At 42.4% G+C, this 19414-nt stretch overlaps 3 protein-coding genes across 3 annotated transcripts; all 3 read right to left on the bottom strand.

Moving 5' to 3' along the window:
* Window positions 1-646: 646 nt before the first annotated feature.
* Window positions 647-3635, bottom strand: LOC116254185 (probable pectinesterase/pectinesterase inhibitor 58). Its single transcript, XM_031629376.2, has 2 exons — window positions 2354-3635; window positions 647-2191 (listed from the first exon to the last, which is right to left on the bottom strand). The coding sequence occupies exons 1-2, from the start codon at window positions 3438-3440 to the stop codon at window positions 909-911; spliced, it is 2370 nt and encodes a 789-aa protein (XP_031485236.1). The 5' UTR covers window positions 3441-3635; the 3' UTR covers window positions 647-908.
* Window positions 3636-6093: 2458 nt separating this feature from the next.
* Window positions 6094-8967, bottom strand: LOC116254187 (pectinesterase-like). Its single transcript, XM_031629378.2, has 3 exons — window positions 8472-8967; window positions 7072-7942; window positions 6094-6989 (listed from the first exon to the last, which is right to left on the bottom strand). Exons 1-3 carry the CDS (start codon window positions 8667-8669, stop codon window positions 6292-6294), a joined length of 1767 nt encoding a protein of 588 aa, XP_031485238.1. The 5' UTR covers window positions 8670-8967; the 3' UTR covers window positions 6094-6291.
* Window positions 8968-11544: 2577 nt separating this feature from the next.
* On the bottom strand, window positions 11545-13938 carry LOC116254188 (pectinesterase-like). Its single transcript, XM_031629379.2, has 3 exons — window positions 13608-13938; window positions 12596-13469; window positions 11545-12498 (listed from the first exon to the last, which is right to left on the bottom strand). Exons 1-3 carry the CDS (start codon window positions 13746-13748, stop codon window positions 11801-11803), a joined length of 1713 nt encoding a protein of 570 aa, XP_031485239.1. The 5' UTR covers window positions 13749-13938; the 3' UTR covers window positions 11545-11800.
* Between the last annotated feature and the right edge of the window lie 5476 nt (window positions 13939-19414).

Genomic DNA, 19414 nt, shown 5'->3' with positions numbered 1-19414 from the left:
TGCCTTCAGTCCTCAAATCCCCTTTCTCTTCAACTAGCAAGTATTGGGGCTTGACCTTTGGTTGCTTTCTGGATTCTTTAGCATTTTAGAGGATAATTGTTTCGGTTGGATATCTGATCCAATCTCATTAACTGGCGAAACGGCTTTTCTTTAAAGTATATTTTTAGGCAAGGTTTTTCTTTAAAGTATCAATAAAGCTAGTTCATTTTTCTTGGACAAAAAAATAGTGGATTGAAATGTGAAAAAATAATAGAAAAAAATTCGTGATAAATTTATTATTATATTGAGAACGTACAACATTAGGTAAACTTTTTGTCCAGTGATTTAAAATTCTGTTGGAACTATTCATTCGGTATCCAAATTCATCAAAATATTTCGTGCAAATTTTAAGTGGCTGTGCCAAGGTGGAGGAATTTTCCCTTTCATGTCACAGTATTTTTGTTTTTTGAAAAACAAAATAACCTGATCATTTTTCTCATTTTGTTGTGATGGGGACCTTTTTTGTCACTCTTATTGAGTTCAATCCATGGACCTAACGATACCCTTCACATCCTCTTCAACCTTTTGGTAAAGTGTATTTGCTCTAACTTTTCAACTGCTTCAAGCGAACAAAAGCAAAACATTATTCCAAAAAATGGATGGAGTATAAGCCAAGATGGAGGTGAACTCATTAACAAGCTGTTTCTTCTTTTTACATTTTTACATGTCCATTACACCTAAAAAATTAAAATTAAAAATAAAAGTTTGTGGGAAGAGAAAGCAGAAAGAGAGAGACAGGGACAACAATGGAGTAGAAAAGGAGAAATTTTTCAAAGGCGACAACCTTGTTCTTGATGGTGTTTTTCTTCCACCTCTGGCCAATAAACTTATTTTGTGTTCTCTCCAAACAGTTACAGGTCCAGAACATTTTATGCTGCAGAAGGAGCGGCTGCAGGAGGTTCACCTGTGGCAGTGTATGGTGCACTAGAAATGGGAGCTTGTGCAATATTTGTGGTGTTATGCAACGCACCAAGAGCGGCAGAATACACGGTTGTGGCGTTTTCTGCATCAAAAATGGCCGCGGTCATGTTGGTGGGCTTATATGCAGTGGCAGGGGCGGCTGCAGACTCACTCGTGGTGCTGTCTTCTGTTGCAGAGGGAGCGGGTGCTGGTGCTGCAGCAGGGCTGGTGACTGGTGACTCACTTGTGGCGTCTGTCGCAGCAGTGATGGGTGCTGGAGCTGATGCTAATTCACTTGTGGTGTTGTATACTGCAGCAGGCTCGGGGCCTGTCAACTCACTTGTGGTGTGTGTTGCAGCAGGACCAATGGGTGCTGGAGTGGGTGCTAACTCACTTGTGCTGTTGTCTGCTGCAGCAGGAGTGGGTGCTGGAGAAGGTGCCGATTCGCTTGTGGTGTTTGCTGCAGCAGGAGCTTCTGTGGAGTCGTCTGCTGGAGGAGGAGCGGCTGTTGGCCCGGCTGCGGCAGTGAATGCTGCAGTAGGAGTGGCTGCGTATCCAAGAGGCAACAGGCCGCCAATATAAGGCACACCACTCTGCTTGATCCACTGGCTCCCCATGATGAAGCCCTCGACTGTGAACTTCAGGGCATGGTCGGTTGTAATGTTCTTGAGCCCCTTCCATTGCACTCTGTTGGCAGTGCTCGCACCAGGCCCCCTGTTGTCAAATTCACTGTAGAACAGTGTGTCGAGAGCAAAGTCATCCAACCATGGCTCCCAACCAGCGGGATGAATGAGATCATCCATCCATGACTGCATGATGAAAGTCCTGGAGTACAGCTTCCATGGGCGGCCGAGGTATGTGGGGAGCGTGTTTCTCAGAGGGTAGTAGGCAGGGTCTGCAACTATGGTGCAGTTGTGGAGGATGAGAGCAGTGGGCTCGTCCTTTTCCTTCCTTCCTTGAGCTGTTATGGTGTTCTGTTGGTTGGACAGTGGCTTCCTAGCAACGATGACGCAATTCTGGAGGACGACGGCGGAGTTGCCGAAGATGAAGTCGATGGTGCCGGAGACGGTGCAGTCGCGGTAGAACTGCCGGTGGGTGTGAGCGTAGAGCGTGTCTTGGTAGCCATCAATCTGGCAGTTGTAGAAGATGGACAAGTCCGACTGCACGCGGAGGGCAACTGCTTGGTGCTTCTCTGCTCCTGCACTGTTCTCAAACCCGATGTCCCTTGCTATAAACCCATTTCCAATTGCAGCTGCAAAGATTGAATGGACGACTCAGTTGGTTTTCTTAGAAGAAAAATAAAATGATTCCTCGAGTTTATGTAATTGCATAGACATTAGATGCATGAATGATCAGTCACTAGCTAGTGAATATGAAGAAAAGATGTTAACGGTGCATAATCTGCTATGCTTACCAAAAGTAGCAGACTTAAAAGTGGGTATCCCATCAATAAAGTTCCTGTTTCCTGTGATCTTCGTCTTGGTTGGTCCATCTCCTAAGAGCATCACATGAGTCTGGTTACTGGCAATGCGCACGATCTCGTCATACACGCCGGCCTTCACATATATTACAAACGTCTCGTTTTGCAAAATGGGCACAACCATGAGTGCATCGTTAATGGTGGTATAGTCGCCACTCCCATCCTTGGCCACGACAACGTTGGGAACAATTTTAGATGTAGGTACGGCGAGCAACTTCCGCTTTCCGGCCGTCACCCACGTCGGAAAACCGTCATTTCCGACGACGGGCTTTGCAGTCATGAGCCGGCGCCGTCTGAAGAGGGAGAAGTCGAACGAGTTGAGGACGGACGATATTTGGCTCACAATCGAAAGCGTGTTGCTGGTGAGCTCGTTGGCAGTTTTCAGGAGCTTCTTCATCCTGTCGCCGATGTCGCCGGTGGTGTTTTCGAAACCATCGAGGCAGGTCTCCTGGTAGGTCATTGCACCACTGAGCCAAATCTTGATGCTGTTGACGAGATCATCGACGTCATGGCCTGAATGAATGGTGTCGATGTGATTGAGGGACCTCTTGAGGTCGTCAACGGCGTAGTCCATGAGCTCCTTGCAGCTCTCGAGCGCGTGCTCCGCCCTGACATCCTTGGCAGCCTCCTTGAGCAGATCAGATTGGCTGAAGGCCTTGCGAATATGGTCGATGGTGACCTTGAAAGAGAGCTTGACTAACTCCTTAGGATCGGTCGTGTCGTAACCAGAGGCGGAGGAAGAGAGGCTGTCGATGCAAGTCTGCTTGTAGGCCGTGCCTTGGCATATGGCGGTGATGGCTCTTGAAGTTTCAGTGGTTCCATCAGAAGGTTGGGGGATGCCGGTGGCGTTGTGCAGGCTTACAGAGACGCCGACGCCGACGGCGACGGCGACGACCATCGTCACCAGAATAACGGAAGAGACGGATATGATGATGATCCGCCGCTTCCTCTGTCTCTCCACGTGCGCTTGATTGGCAAGAGAGAACTTGCCATGAGCATTAAAGGAATCCAGAGGTTGCATCTTCTGGAAGTCTGCTTCTCTTTTCTTTACCAACTCGGTAAAGAAAAGAGAGAAACAGAGAGAGAGGGAGAGGGGGGGGAGGGGAGAGAGACAGAGGTGAATGTTTCTGGAGGACCAATTGGTGGAAGGTGAGGCTCTTGGGGATCCTCTTTTATGGTTCTTTCCCTCTCTGCTGGCGTGTTTGGATTGTTGGTTGGCAATCAACAGTGACAGTGGAGATCAATTGTGTTACTTGTAACAGAAACTGGTAATTAATGGCAAGTGAAAGGCAGCGCTGGATTTTAGGGGAACAGTCCACAAATGGTGTTAACATCCGGTGGATTATGGAGGAGTTTGGTTGATTATCAAGCTTTATTTAGTGCTGTTTTAGGTGAGGAGCTCTTGGATCTGTTGGTAGGGAATTTCCCCGTGAATTTGCTCTGTTTTAGCTGTTGTCTTAATATTGCTTGAAATGTTTGCTTTTTTTGGGTACTTCTCTTCTTAATCTGCATTTTTTTTGGGATGTTATTTGACAATAAGTGATTCTAATTGTTTATTATCTGTCGCTCATGTCCAAAAAAAGTGTGTGGATAAATGGGAAATCATTGTGCTCAAAATGGTCACGTATAAACATAATTTATTTAAGCTGTTTTTTACATATTAGTTTGTTTTCTTTGAAATATTACTTCATCTTGCATTTGTTTTTTGTTCTCTTCTTCTTTCTCTCTCTCTCTCGGCTGCTCATTTGGACATTGAGAGCTGGCGATTTCTTTGTCCATTAATGACATTTTAAAAGTGTGCAGACAACAGAGCAAAAAATTTATTTCGTTGTAGTTTTTTGAAATTTTTAAAGGGACAAACAATATTTTCAAAACTTTTACTGAAAGATTTTCAAAATGGGAGGGTCATGCCCCCCCCTACTAAGCCCTCTCTGGCCCTTGTTGTTAATTCTTGAAGGATTGAACTAAAAGAATGCCTATATATATCATTTATATTATTTATAAAAGCTTCTGTATTGTAGTTTTTTCAATTTTTTTGGGAACACCAATAATTTAAAGGTATAGTATAAGTAAGTTCTATAACCGGTGATTATTTCACCGCTATAGACCGTCATTCATCTTATGTCGCGCCATTTTTTTTTTTTTGTCATTTTCAAGAATTGTCCCCTAACGTACGTGACCATAAGGACATAATATGTGATTGACTAACAAGTACATACATTGAGCTCTTTTTCCATGGACACATTTAAATTTAATGGAGAGAGAGAGAGAAGAGACGCGTCCTAAGAATTTATTAGCTTCTTGACAAAGCCTAACTATGTCGATGTGACCTATACTGACATGTGATTGACAAACTCAAGGAAGGCAAGAAAACTATTTTTTTGAAATTTTTCTAATCAAAATAAGCTCAAACCATTCATCTTGAAATCCTTTCAGCCAATTATCCATTTTGGTATGCTAATGAAATTTTCACATAAACACGTTAATTAAAACTATAATTTCCATTTCCAAGTCTAACCTTTACTCATAATCTCAAAAAATGGTCTTTCATTTATATTTTTTATGGTATAGGCCTCACTTTCGAACTTGTCAAATAAAAGTTCGACACTACAAAAATTTAGTCTGGATGAAAATTTCAAATGGTCTTTTACAAGGATCGTTCTTCTTCAACAAGTACCCCAAATCTGATAAAACGTGGTTTACATGTTTGAACCCGAACATGTTGACAGTAATGCTCCTGAAAAAAACAAAGAGACAAATCCCACATACAAGGACCATAAAAAGAACATTTGGTCAGGTGAGGAGCAAGCAAAGTGGTACATTTTCATTAGTTAGAGCCCAAACTATATATGGACTGGTGTGGGCAGTTAGCCATACGAGCACCTCAAGGGTTATTTATTTTCAAGTGAATACCTTTAAACATTTACTATATTATGTATATAAGTATCTCTTGGAACATAAAAATCTATGAAGAGTGCCCTGGTCAGAAATGTTTTTTTGGCTCTCCAACTACCATCAATGTGTTGAAAAGATTAAATGGTGTTGCCCTGAGGTACATAAAGCTGGTCTGGTACTTTGTGGGGATAAAAGGAACTGGTCTGGTACTTTATGGAGATAAAAGGAAGGGTGAGTTTTAGCATTTCTAGTAGACGGTATCATAAAATATTCTTCCTACTCACCCAACTATTAAATTGTGTTTCCTTTGCCACAAGGAGACCAGACCAAACTTCACTTGTTTTTCTTTTGCCCATACACAATAAAACCAAATTTTTTATGGTAGAGTACCGTGGTCGGTGGGTGTTTGAAGCAGAACATGTTATTGTCACTCCGGTGCATCTTAATCCTTGTGAAAACATATTTTCTTTACCTCTTACATTTTTGTCATTATAATCGCAGTACTACTTTCTCTCTCTAATTATTTGTGGATATTCAAAGGACAATGTGGGCTCCAATCTATGCATCGATGCAGCCTTAAACCGAACTTGGTTATATGTGTCATACGTGTACATGATTTTTCATGTGCCAGTATGGTTAACATTTCTCTTTAATGAAGAAAAGGAGTATTCAGCTCTGACTCGGAGATGACAGTATAATCTTCCTATCCACCCACCCAAAAGGGCAGTTTTTTTGCGACAAACTAACAAATGATATCCTGTCTTAATTTTGATTTCTTTAGAATGTAATGTGATTAAGTGGTGTAGTCATACAATTATTTCTCTAATTGATCCTCTGGTATTGCTTGTAAGATAAACTTATATTTTGCTTCTCAATCTCATATCAATTACATAAAATCAATCACAGGCAACCAATTGATCCAAAGACAGCAAAAGACGTATCTCCCATCTCAATCCTTGCTTTCCAAATTTCAAATCTCAATGAAACAAGCCATCATGGTAGGGAATCCCAGCGCCAGGAAGCCACTTGGTGCCATCAAGGAAGGGTCCGATGGTGTACTGAAGGACCTCCTTCCTGCTGGTGAGCACATGGAAGCCAGGCCACTTGACCCTCTGCGAAGTCTGAGCTCCAGGCCCCCTGTTGTTGTACTCAGCGTAGTAGAGAGTCTTGAGAGCGAAGTCTCCGTCCCATGGCAGCCACCCAGCGGGCTGGATGAGGTCGCCGATGGTGGACTCCATGACCACGGTGCTGGCGTACTCCTTCCATGGCCTCCCCAAGTAGCTGCGGATTTGGAATCGCACAGGGTAGAGCCGGGCATCGGGGACGATCCTGCAGTTTTGAATGACGAAGGACGTGCCCTCCCTCTTATCCGTTCTTCCATGGGCGGTGATAGTGTTCTCCTGGCCGTTCAACGGCCGCCTCACTACGATCAGGCAGTTCTGGAAGACGGCGGCGGAGTTGCCGAAGATGAAGTCGACGGTGCCGGAGATGACACAGTTCCTGTACAGCTGCCGGTGAGTTTGGGCGTAGAGCGTGTCTTGGTACCCATCCATGCGGCAGTTATAGAGGACGGCATGGTCCGATTGGATGCGGAGGGCGACTGCTTGGTGCTTAGCAGCGCCGGCTGTGTTGCGGAAGCCCATTGCATGCGCCATGAAGCCGTCCGCGATTGCAGCTGTCGAACGGGAGGTGCTTGTTAAGCTCACAGAGAAAGGAATCAGTACAACAATTTTGCATGAGAGAGAGAGAGAGCTCACTGAAGCTGGCGGTGCCGTAGGTGGGGACGCCGTCGACGTTGTTCTTCCGGCCGGTGACGATGGTCTTCCTGGGGCCATCGCCATACATGAATACGTTCACCTTCTGCTCGTCCACTATGACATGCTCGTCATAGATCCCAGCCTTCACGTAGATGACGTACCTCCCCATATAGGTCTTGGGCATGGCCTCCAGCGCGGCCGTGATGGTTGTGAACTTTCCGCTGCCGTCCTTCGCCACCACCGCATGCGGCCTCGGCCTATTGGTTCGGCGGAGCTCCCCCAGCAGCCGGCGGTCCTCCGCCGACAGCCACTCGGGGTACCCTTCCTTCCTGAGCTCCTCGTTTGTTTCCGCTTCCGTAAGCAGGCGATCATGCTTGAGCTCGATGGGGAAGGCAGAAAAAATCGTGGACAGCTCCGTGATAATGGCAAGGGCATTGCTGGTGAGCTCGGACGAGGCTTTGAGCGCCTTCTGCATGGCGGTCTTCGCATTGGTGTCGTTCAGGCCGTCGACGCAGGTCACCTGGTAGGAGATGACCGCGCTCAGCCAGTTCCTGAGGTCCGCCGTTCGTTTCGGCAGGTCCTTCAACTCGTTCTGGGAAACGTCCGAGAAGGTGTAGTGGAGCTCATGCGTCGCGAACTGCAGCAATTCCTTGCAGTCCTCCAGCGCCTGCCGGGTCATGCCGTCGTAGGTGCGGTTGCCGGAGGCGGCGAGGTTGTGGGAGACGTTCAACGCCTTCGTCACCTCATCGATCGTCACCTTCACTGCTGCCTCGATGGCGTCCTTCGGCTTCGCCGTCTCGTTCACGGCATTGGAGAGGAAGGAGGTGCAGGTGTCCTTGTAGTCCGTTGGTGCGCAGATGGTAGTGATCAGCTGCAATCACAATTTAATGGACCAAGTAAGAGGGTTGTGGCTGAAGAGTGCCGAAATAAAAAAGCTTAGATTTCAAAGGCACTAATTATTGTAAATTATGTGAAAAAAAAATCACATATAAATAAAAATAAATTGTTTGGGTCCGTATAGGCAAGAGCACAGGCACACACGTCACGTAGTTCTGTCATTGGTTAGTCAAATCACTTTCCTAAAGAGATCCGAGATCTCCAAAGGTTCTTTTCTTCAAAAATGGACCCTTATAAGCTACATTAATATTTGAGACTGAATCTAGTACTTAACCCTCTTATAAAAACAATAATTTGGCAAGTTATACATAATAGTTTGAGTGTATATATAAAAAATTAAGCCGAAAAATGGTCTTTTTGAGATCACCAAACGTTGAACTTAATTTTCTTAAACTACTAATCTCCACAATGTAGTTCCTAAAGTAAGAAACATAAACAAATGATAAGAAAGCAATCTTAATTGTCAAGTGAATTGAGCATAATTTCAAGACTTTGGTAATTACTTCCATCTTGGGGCTGAGGCTGTCTTCATCCTGAGGTGGCTGGCCCATTACACGTGCTGGGTTCTTCCTTACTTCTACAAAAGCAACGGCGATCACGACAGCGACGATGGCGATGCCGAAGATGGCAGTGGCCATGATCTTCCGAGCAGCGGTGCCGCTGCCCTTCTTCTCTGGGTCAAGGTGGCCGTAGCCACTCATTTTTACCTTCTTTTTCTTCCAATGTGTTTGCTACCACTCTGCAACAAAGGGTTAGAAAGACAGGATATGTAAATAACAATACTCTAATCTAAAGTTTTTTTTCTTTTTTTTTTTGGTCCCCTTCTCTCTTAAGGCTGTCTGTGATTTGTTTGCTTCTTTCTTTTTTTTAATAAAGATGTTCTCTCTCCCTCCACCCCTTCTTCTTCTTACTGATCTTGTTTGAAAGGGAGAAGAAGATCGACTGGGGGAGAAAGAGAGAGGAGGAAAGAAAGAAAGAGAGAAAGAGGGAGAGAGGAGAGTCCCCTTCTACCTTTTCCTTTGCTTTACGGGGGAATTTATATGCAGAGAGGGTCGTTAGTGATGGGTGGAGGACCTCTTGATCTGGATCGAAAAGTGAGGAAGGCCGAAGAAGATACTCATACGCGCCGCCCGTTCTCTCGGGGGAAGACTTGGTCCTAAGCTGTATGACGCGTTACTCATCATACGGCTTTCACAGAGAGCCACGTGGAATATAGTTTCTCCTTTATGGACTCGAATAGATCCTGTTTGACTATTCAACTCCGAACACAGCAAGGTGATCAAAGCAATTCTCTTTAGCGTATATTTTGTTACTTCGCTTACGTGGTTTCTATCACAAGTTTTTAATAAATTTTTAATAATATATATCTATATTATTAAATAAAACTAATAAAAAATTAAAACCGAAAAGTTCTCTCTATACTAAAATTACCAAAATACCTTACTTTAGGCTGTTAAATGTAATAAACATATTTTATTAGTCCATTAAGTTGGGTACACCAGGTTTGTGTTAACCTAAAGCCTGTTTATGTGAACTGCTCAAGTAGGCCACAAAACCAAAAACCGAACCCAAACTGTTGGGATTTGGAGCAGCATTTTTGGTTCCTTTTCCACGTAAATGAAGTCAACAATCAATCTAGAAATAATACTACAAGAACTTTCATTGAAATTTGTACAAATCTTCGCACCCTTGAGAGACAAACAGGTTAAGTGACCACCCCTCTGCATAAAAACTAAGCATAGGGGTATGTAATGGTCAAAATACTTTCAAAAAGTTAAAAGAAAAAGAAGTTTTTGAGAAGGACAAAAAAGGGTTATGAAAAAAGTGACACGTTTAAAACGCATATTTTTCTCAAAAAGAATTCTAAATCTTCCCAACAGGCTAAGATTAACGATTTTCAATGATGTGTTGAAGTCTGAAAACACCAGTTCCAAATTGAAGCAAGTTTTACTCGTTTAAATTTTGTATATAACAGTTATGCCAAGTTAACTATTTTTTTTTGCAGACGAATGTTGTTGGTAGCTACTTTACCGGCTTGCGGGCAACGGCAGAACCAAAATTTTTTCATGAAGAAAGTTGAATTAAAGTTTCTAAATTTTGACATGTGCTAAAATATTAATTTTTAAAATTTTTTATATATAACAAGTGATTCTTTTACAAATTTACATGTAATTTTTTTTTAAGATAGGGCTAAAGCCCTTGAGCCCAACCTTAGCTCTGTCCTCGTAAGAACCGCAGGCGCTATTGTAGCCAAGTTAACTATCTTTTTTTTGCAGACTAATGTTGTTGGTAGTTACTTTACCGGCTTGCGGGCAAGGGGGAACCAAAAATTTTTCATGAGAAAGGTTGAATTAAAGTTTCTAAATTTTGACATTCGCTAAAATGTTATTTTTAAAATTTTTTATATAAAACAAGTGATTTTTTTACAAATTTACATGTAATTTTTTTTTAAGATAAGGCTAAGGCCCTTCAGCCCTATCTTAACTCTGTCCTTGTAAGCAGTGCAGGCCCTATTGTAACCACTATAGGAGCTATAGGTGTTGAGGTTAGCTGTTAAGCGTCTTAACTCATTTTTTAATGAGTTTATGGTTGTACTTGTCAACTTCAAAGTAACACTAACGGCCTTTTTATAATTTAAAAGAATAGCATCCACTAAAATTAATAATAAGGTTTTTATTGACCCACTAATTTCATTGAGGAAGTTGTTTATGTGTAAAGGTTAGCAATGATCAAAATACCATCATTAAAATAACAAAAACCTTTTAAAACAATAAAAAAAATTTGTGAAAAATTTTAAAAAGTTTTAAAATATATCTATTATTTTATAAAAAAACCAAAAAATAAGCCCAAGCCCCTTTCTCGCAAGAGACACATGGACCAATGCTCTTCGTAATTCGCCCTCCGCTGCAAATTTTGTATTCCACCACCACCTATGGGGCCCACTCTTCATGGGGGGATGATGGTCGGCCTGTCATCGAGACAACTGAAATGACAGTCGACCCATCGTCGAAGCGACCAAGATGACAGTCTGTCTGTCATCCGGATGTTGGTTTTGCCGAATCAAGGTCAAATCTTATTGATCTAGTCCAACATTGGGAGTGCTCAAATTTCACCATCGTTCTTTGATACAAATTATATATATATATCTACAAGGGACTTTTTGTTAATAAACTTAATTATTGAGCAGATACTTGGCTATTCACGATTAATAAAGTTTATAGGAGAAGACATTTAATAAAATTTTTAAAAAGCATGGCATATTCAAGAAAGACGTTATTATGCAAAAAAAAGAAGAAGAAGCCTTATTTGATGGAAAATGATAAATGAATTATAGCAATAGACAAATTGGTATTTAGATCTTTGTGCTGATGAACACAAAGTTAAATTATTTTGGATTGGTTGGCATAACATTTGTACTTGTATTTTTTGCCATTTGTTTATGGTTTCATATATTTAAAAATTTAAATGATCAAAATATGATTTTGCTTTGGCATGTGCTAATTTGTAAGCATCAAGAAAGAGCGAAAGAGATAATTCACTGAACCGTCTACATTCTATTTAAGGCTATTTCAATGGCGGTCAATTGAACAATTTATTCATATATAAAGAAATCAATATACATGGATGATCCCCATCCGGACCAAGTTCCGAATTGCTGATCTTTAAAAAAAAAAAAGAAAAAATAATCTTTATTCGTTTTTCCTCCCCCACTTCTTGAAAAGAATCAGATAACACTCTAAAGGGAAAGAAAGAAACAAAGAGAAAAAAGAGGCAGCCCATAAATCCGCAGCTGTAGATCTTATCGGAATGTTCGTCTCTAAATTCTCTGAAATCAATGGACAAGGCCTTGGACGAAAGGGGTGCCGGAGGCGGGCAGCCAGCTGGCGCCGTCGAGGAATGTTCCGACGGTATACTGAAGGGCCTCCCTCTTGTCGGTGATCACCTTGAACCCAGGCCAGTTGACTCTGCCGGTGGTGATGGCACCGGGGCCCTTGTTGTTGTACTCTGCATAGAAGAGCGTCTTGAGGGCGAAGTCCCCATCCCATGGCATCCACCCAGCAGGCTGGATGACGTCTCCAATGGTGGACTCCATGACCACAGTCCTCGAATACTCCTTCCATGGCCTCCCCAAGTAGCTGGGGATCTTCAGCCTGTCGGGGAAGAGCTGGCCGTCGGGCACAATCCTGCAGTTCTGGATAACGAGGCCGGTGGGTTCCCTCCTGTCTGTCCTGCCGTGGGCTGTGACTGTGTTCTGCTGGTTGTCCAGCGGGCGCCTGATTATGATCAGGCAGTTCTGGAAGATGGCGGAGGAGTCGCCGAAGATGAAGTCGATGGTGCCGGAGATGACGCAGTTCCGGTAGAATTGCCGGTGGGTCTGGGCGTAGAGCGTGTCTTGATAGCCGTCCATGCGGCAGTTGTAGAAGACGGCTTGGTCGGATTGGACGCGGAGGGCGACGGCCTGGTGCTTGGCAGCCCCGGCGGTGTTGCGGAAGCCCATCGAGTGCGCCATGAAACCGTCTCCGACCACCGCTGCAGAATCATAGATTCCAACGTTAGCCATAGTCGCCAACGGATAAGAAGAAGATCATTAGAAGAAGAGAAGGGGAGAGAGAGAGAGGAAAGTGACCGAAGGTTGCTGTCTTGAAGGTCTGGACGCCGTCGACGAAGTTCTTGCTGCCGGAGACGATGGTCCTCCTTGGGCCATCACCATACATGAGAACGTTCACCTTGGACTTATCCATGAGCACCTGCTCGTTATAGATCCCAGCCTTCACGTAGATGACGTATCTCCCCACGTAGGTCTTGGGCATGGCATTCAGCGCATCATTGATTGTCTTGAATTGCCCGGTCCCGTCCTTCGCCACCACCACATTGGGCGTCGGCCTTCTCGCCGGGTGGAGCGACGCCAGCATCCGGCGGTCCTCGGCCGACATCCACTCGGGGTACTCATCCTTCTGGAGCTTCTCGGGGGACTCCTCCTCGGAGAAAAGGCGGCGGCCGGTCTTGAAGGAAATGGAGAAGCTGGCGAAGATGTTGGAGAGCTCCGTAACGATGGCGAGGGCGTTGCTGCTGAGCTCCGACGAAACCTTGAGCCCCTTCTCCATGGTCTCCTTCGCGCTGCTGTTGTTGAAGCCGTCGAGGCAGGTCACCTGGTAGGAGATGACAGCGCTCAGCCAGTTCCTGAGGTCGTCGGCGCGGCTCGGGAGATCCTTCATGTCGTTTGCGGACACGTCCGAGAAGGTGTCGTGGAGCTCGTCCCTGGCGTACTGAAGCAGCTCCTTGCAGTTCTCCAGCGCTTGCTGGGTCATGTCATCGTGGGTGCCGTTCCCGCTGGCAGCGAGATCGTGGGTGAGGTTGAACGCCTTCGTCACCTCCTCGATCGTCACATTCACCGCCGCTTCGATGACTTCTTTCGGCTTTGCCGTCGAGTTCACGGCGCCGGAGAGGAAGGTGGTGCACGTCTCCTTGTAGTCCGTCGGCGAGCAAATGGTGTTAATCATCTGCATTTTGTTGCCGGAGTTAACAAATGGGTGCAAGCAGGGTTCCAATATGGTGTTACCAAATGCGTGACCTAAGCTTGCCGTGATCGAAGTAAAAGATCATCAGACTTACGAACCAGTTTGAGCGTTCATACTAACCTCAGATCTGGTGCTGAGTTCTGCACCATCCCCGCCGCTTCCTTGGCCCTTCTTCTTAGTTTCCGTCACCGCCACGGCGATGACGACCGCAACGACAGCGACACCGAAAAGGGTGGACACCAAGATCGCCTTGGCGCCCATTTTTGTCTTTTTTCCGTCGAGAGTGTTACAGATCTAACACTCTAGGTGAGTCCCTTTTGATGATGACAGTGAAGCTTTTTCTTTTTTTTGGTTTTTGGTTTCTGAAATCTTCTCCCCTTCTTATTGCTTCTTCTTCCACTTGTCGCTCTTGATTGGAGGGGAGAAGATGGAAGGGAGAGAGAGAAGAGGACTCTTCTGCTTCTTGGTGTTGCTATAGAAGGGGGCATTTATAAGATAGAAGGCTTGGTGGACGGGTGGCCGACCTGTTTGTGTGGATCGAAGACTGTGGAGAGCCATCCGGAAAATGAGTGGATTGGACGTTGGTCTTTGCATGGCCTGCATGGAAGTCCACAAAACAACGACAAAAGCTCTGTCTCTCTCTCTAAATTTAACAATGGACTTAACAACGACAAAAGCTCTTTGTCTCTCTCTCTAAATTTAACAAATATTGATTTCTATCTTCATATGTCTTCAATAAATTGCATTCACTATAGTTTGCGACTGGTCGTCAGAATACAGTGTCAAGATATGCTTGTAATATTGTCTCACATCTTTGATACACTAACTTAGATATCTTGTTTTGTCTAATTAAGGAATGCCTCAGAAAGTTGTGGTGCACCCTTAGATTAAGGCGAGTTTTACACGCTTAAAATAGTGAAAGGTAAAGCATCCGATAGTTAGCAAAGCAAATAGAGAAGTACATAATATAATTTTTAAAAAATGGATAACCAAGTGCTATCTAATCTACAGCATGAAAAAGAAATGAACCACTGATAAGCTCTCGAAAATCCACGTAAGTTTTGGTAAGTACTCTTCCAATCCAATCTGGTCTATATGCAATTTCTTGAGAGGCCATTAGATGGCAATGGAATGCACGTTCCATTTATTAAAATGTGCATCAAACACTATTCGCAGACCACAGAACTGACTAGCACGGGAAGCTTGCTCGAGCTCGCTTCCCTCTCTCGATACTTCTCTCTCTCTCTCTCTCTCTCTTTCATTTTTCACCACGAGTCGCTTGCACATTGCTCCACACTGATGCTATGGAGGCAAGATCCGTATCTTCCATCACTCACCATGAGTCGCTGCTCCCTGCTCCTCACAACGCTCCAGCGATCGATTACCATTTGCACTCTTTCTCCCTCTCTCAGTACTTGGATACTCATGGTGGTTTAGCAAGTTTGGCTGCTCTTCACCATTTATGTTCATGTTTCTTCCAATCTCCATGCTTTGAACTGTTTGGAGTACCTGCGATGGATCACCATTTTCACTCTTTCTCCCCCTCTTAGTACCTGGATTTCTCGCCCATCTCCTGCTACTCATGGTGGTTTAGCAAGTTTGGCTGCTCTTCACCATTTATGATCATGCTTCTCCCAATCTCCATGCTCTGAATGCGTGGTTTAGGGCAGAATTGAAGAAATGAAGCATATCTAGGGCTACAAAAGTGTGGTGGTAAATGTCGGGTTAAATATGTTTTCTTCCATCTTCTTTTCATTCAAGTTCCTTTGAACTGTTTGGAGTCGTCCATTGTTTTTCTCTAATTGATTTTAATCTGTTTTAGGAGCAATTGATTAGCAGATTGTCGTTGTGAAAGTGCTGCCTTAAGTTGTTTATGGTGTGGGTGCCTTGTCCACCGATTTCCATTGAAAACACTGTGAGTTTTGCTATTTTGTCTCGTTTACCTAGCCTTGTTTATATTTGCGTTTATTTTTTTTTTAGTGTCAGTCATTTTACTTAGGTTTTGCCTCATTTTTGTTCACAAATGGTTCTTTTAGGTTTAGTTAATTAGGGACTAGCCAATTTTTCACAAAAGCTAGCAAAGATTTTTACTTCAATTTTTTCATGTCTTATTATTCTTGGTGTGTTCGGTGGCCATACCAGGTGGTGTTTCTCTGTTATTATAGTTTTCAAAAGAATCTACAAAAGCAGATAGGCAGAATCATGCATGACCTTGAGTTTTAGTATAACCTTCTTCTTGTAGAAGAGAATGACGTTTCCTAACATACATTTACCTTGTAAACATGTAAGGATGCACTCTAATCATCAAATTTGTTGGAGTAGAATTCTTGACAAACCTATCAATTGCATGTTATTCATAGAGAGCGAAATACCAGCTTGTTAGTAGTTGGAAAAGCAAATCATCTTGTTCAGTGGAAACAATTCTCATAATAAAACTTATCTTTCTGAAAAAAAAAATGTAGGCTGAACATGTCATCAAAGTATAATTTAAGGAATAAAGTAATGATCAACTGATCTTATGGAATCAACACTGAACTCCTAGTCATCCACTCATGTTGCTTATCTTTTCTGATTCCTCTCATACTAGATAAATTGCATGTTATTGGTAGATCAGAAAGTATTCCCTAGTTTAAGCCTTCTCATATGTTTCATTAAATGACTTGAAAAATATATTATTGCATCCATATCCTTTTAAAGAGGTTCTCAATGTTCATCTCTATTAAAATGAATGATCCATTTTAATATTCTGAAGAATCTTCGGATGCTCTCAAAGCAAATACTTTTATTTCCCCCCTCCTATTGCCAATCGCCATTGTTATCTTTAGGATATACCAGCATTTGGATTTTTAATTGGTGATTTTTGTATAAAAGCTATGTTTTTTTTTTGTTTGAACGTGCTAGTCCAAAATCTGTTCATGAGCTCATGGATTTCAATTAGGTTTGACACTTGATCTCCATGCAAAGTTAACAAATTTCTTTCTCTCATCAAAATTCTGGGCTTGTTTTCGTTGGGTTGTAATTGATTACTTGGCTTCCCTACTTCTACAGTTCTTTACTATGCTTGTGTTAGTAGATATTTATTTCAGGTGTTATGCTTTAATTTTTTTTGTCCCTTTTCTTTAATATGTTGCAAATTTTGTCTTTACTGTTAAATAAATACCATTTTTTGTTCCAACAGTAGCTGATCATAGGTGAATAAGAAAGGTTGGACCCATCTTTGTCAAATACATATTTTTTCTTCGTTTTGCTCATAAGTGTACTGTGGAATTGATATCTGCATATCATCAAGCTTTCTATAAAAGGACCTTCATAAAGAGCATGGCTAACCATGGACTCCTAAGCAACACAGTTTAAAAGCTAGAAGTTCATAGCAACATTGTTGATCAAAAAATGACTCAGAAAGCAGATTTTAGAAATAAAGCATATATATATATATATATAAAAACTATTGTTTCATCTTGGCTATTCAAACACTTCATTTGAGTATTCTTACGAAGATATCGCAGATTATAAGAAACAAATAATAAGTTAAAACAAATAAAATAGAACACAAATGTTGGGCATGACAAACAAGATAGACAATACAAATAGGGATGATCAAACATTGAAAAAGGAACATGGTGTTTTCTTTCCAAAACAGTCGAACAATGGACAGGATGTCTTGTCCATTCCGTTCAGTTGTACATCTATCAAACGGCCTTTTAGTATATATGTTTCAGCAATCTAACACCAAAAGGGTGGTCAAAACTTTCCATGAACTGTTCAGAATCAGTTGAAGAAACTATTATATATATATATATATATATATAATATAATGAAAAAAAGTTATGAACACCATCTATTTTTCCTTTTTTAAATTTGGAGGATCCCATGAATGAGCTGGGTGACTTTCAATAGTAAAAAAAAAAATATGTGAGTTATGGTAATAAAATATGACACTCTTCTTTCTTAAGTAAAAAGATGGAACATTTTTGTTTTCTTTTTTTTCTTTTTTTAGGAATAGGATAATGATGGAAAGAATAAAAACTTTTGCTTGAAGACTTCTTTTTGGCTGTGGTCAATAGCAAGGATTTCATTTTCTTATCTATATATACATGCACTTGCAAATGCTTTTGTTAAAATCCATTACATGAATATGAGTTTGATGTCCAATAAACTTGACAGTCAATAAGGTAAAAGTTAATCACGGTGTAAAATTTGATAGCCTAAAACATCAGATCCTAGGCCCGTTAGAAAATCTCGTTTATGTGGTTCGGGGCTTACAAAGTAAACAAAGATTAGATTTCAGATCTTAGAAAAATGAAGATTTAAAATCGGCACTTTATGTGCATAAAACTTCGGATTTAAGGTGTGATGGTAGGGGAGCGATCAGGATATGAGATCTTTTCTTAGGTCACATTTGATTTCAGATCTGCCGTGAAATAAACACAAGGACGTTTTCTTTTTCAAATTTTAGTAGAAATTGAGTCGGTTGCGTGTTTGGTACGCTGTACTCACTATCCCCATGATGCGTTCTCATAGGGATTTTGTATAATTTTAGCACCTAAACATATGCTTCAAGTTCTTTTTTTTCTTTTTTAAGGGTGAGTGGCTTATACTGCTCCTAAGGCCATCCATGTACCCATTCTCCTGAGTTCACAGAGCATGCTTAGGGATCTTTTACATGCAAAAATAAAATTAAAATGTGATAGTTACACGAAGTCTTAAAGGAAGTGGATTACCTTGCCGCCTCGTACCACCCCCTCACGGAACATATGCTTCGAGTTCAAAGGCCGAAAATACAATAGCTTTGGATAGAAACCCCTTTTATTTTAGTGCATCAGGACACAAAACTGTCATACAAAATACAGTCCCATAAAATTGTATATACATATTTCTCTTTGACTAATAGATTTGCATATAAGTATACCAAACTTGCGCTTCTTCTCTCTCTCTCGTTCCGTGTGAAGTCCTGACCCTATTGCCGGTCATGGATTTGATAAGACCGCACCAACTTGTTGCTCTTCGGCCTAAAGTGATCCATAAGGTCTACGGGGCCACAAATTTTGGTGGGTTCCTGCCAAATAGTAAAAGGGTTCGGACTCGGTTCGGATCCAGGCTTGAGTGAGTCTAACCCAATTGGGTGTCATAGTATCTGATAGTCCAGTTTGTGGCGTGCGAAGGTCCTATAAAACACAATAACTAAATAGCAAATGGCTGAAGATGGATAAAAAGAAGCCCCGCTCCCCAAGGGAACGTAAAATGTGAAAGATAAGATCTCAATCCCGGATCCAAATGTGGGGCAGACGCGAGCAAGTGCCAAAGTTGAATCCGTTACATTCACAAAAAAGCAATGGAAGACCAATTCACTGTGGGGTGGGTTCAAACCCGACCAAATTCCGGCCGGCAATCAGTGGGTTTCAAACTCGACCAAATTCCGGCCGGCGTCCAGTGGGTTTCAAACTCGACCAAATTCCGGCCGGCATCCAATAAGATAAAAGGGTAAAAATGAAGACGAAGAAGATGACAGAGGGAGGGCACCAAGTTTGGAAAAAATAAATTTATTCATCCGTCGGCTCTTGTTGACTTGGGGAGCTCCCCCCGTCGCACCGCCCCCTGATGGCGGCTGTTAGGCCAACGAGTGGCCCATTACTGGGAACACAACAAAGAGGAATGACTTAGAGAGAGAAAAGCCCGGACCCGTCCACCGCCGGTCATGGAGAGAAACTTTAGTTGAGGCCAGTACCCAAAGACTCCACATAAATCCAAGTGTTTTAAAGGGCAGCAGGACCTACCACAGGGTAAAAAAAATTAGCTGTGTTCCACATATATGGTTCATATTCTTTTAATCAAATGGTCGTTAAACATAATTCAAGTATGCAATTTAAATACTTTATTGAATTAAATCGCTTCATTTCAACATACAAAAGATTCAAGGAGGAGGGCAT

Source organism: Nymphaea colorata, chromosome 5, assembly GCF_008831285.2.
Source record: "Nymphaea colorata isolate Beijing-Zhang1983 chromosome 5, ASM883128v2, whole genome shotgun sequence".
Classification (NCBI taxonomy): Eukaryota; Viridiplantae; Streptophyta; class Magnoliopsida; order Nymphaeales; family Nymphaeaceae; genus Nymphaea; species Nymphaea colorata.
Note: the sequence above shows the minus strand (reverse complement) of the source record. Positions and strands in the feature narration are given on the sequence as shown.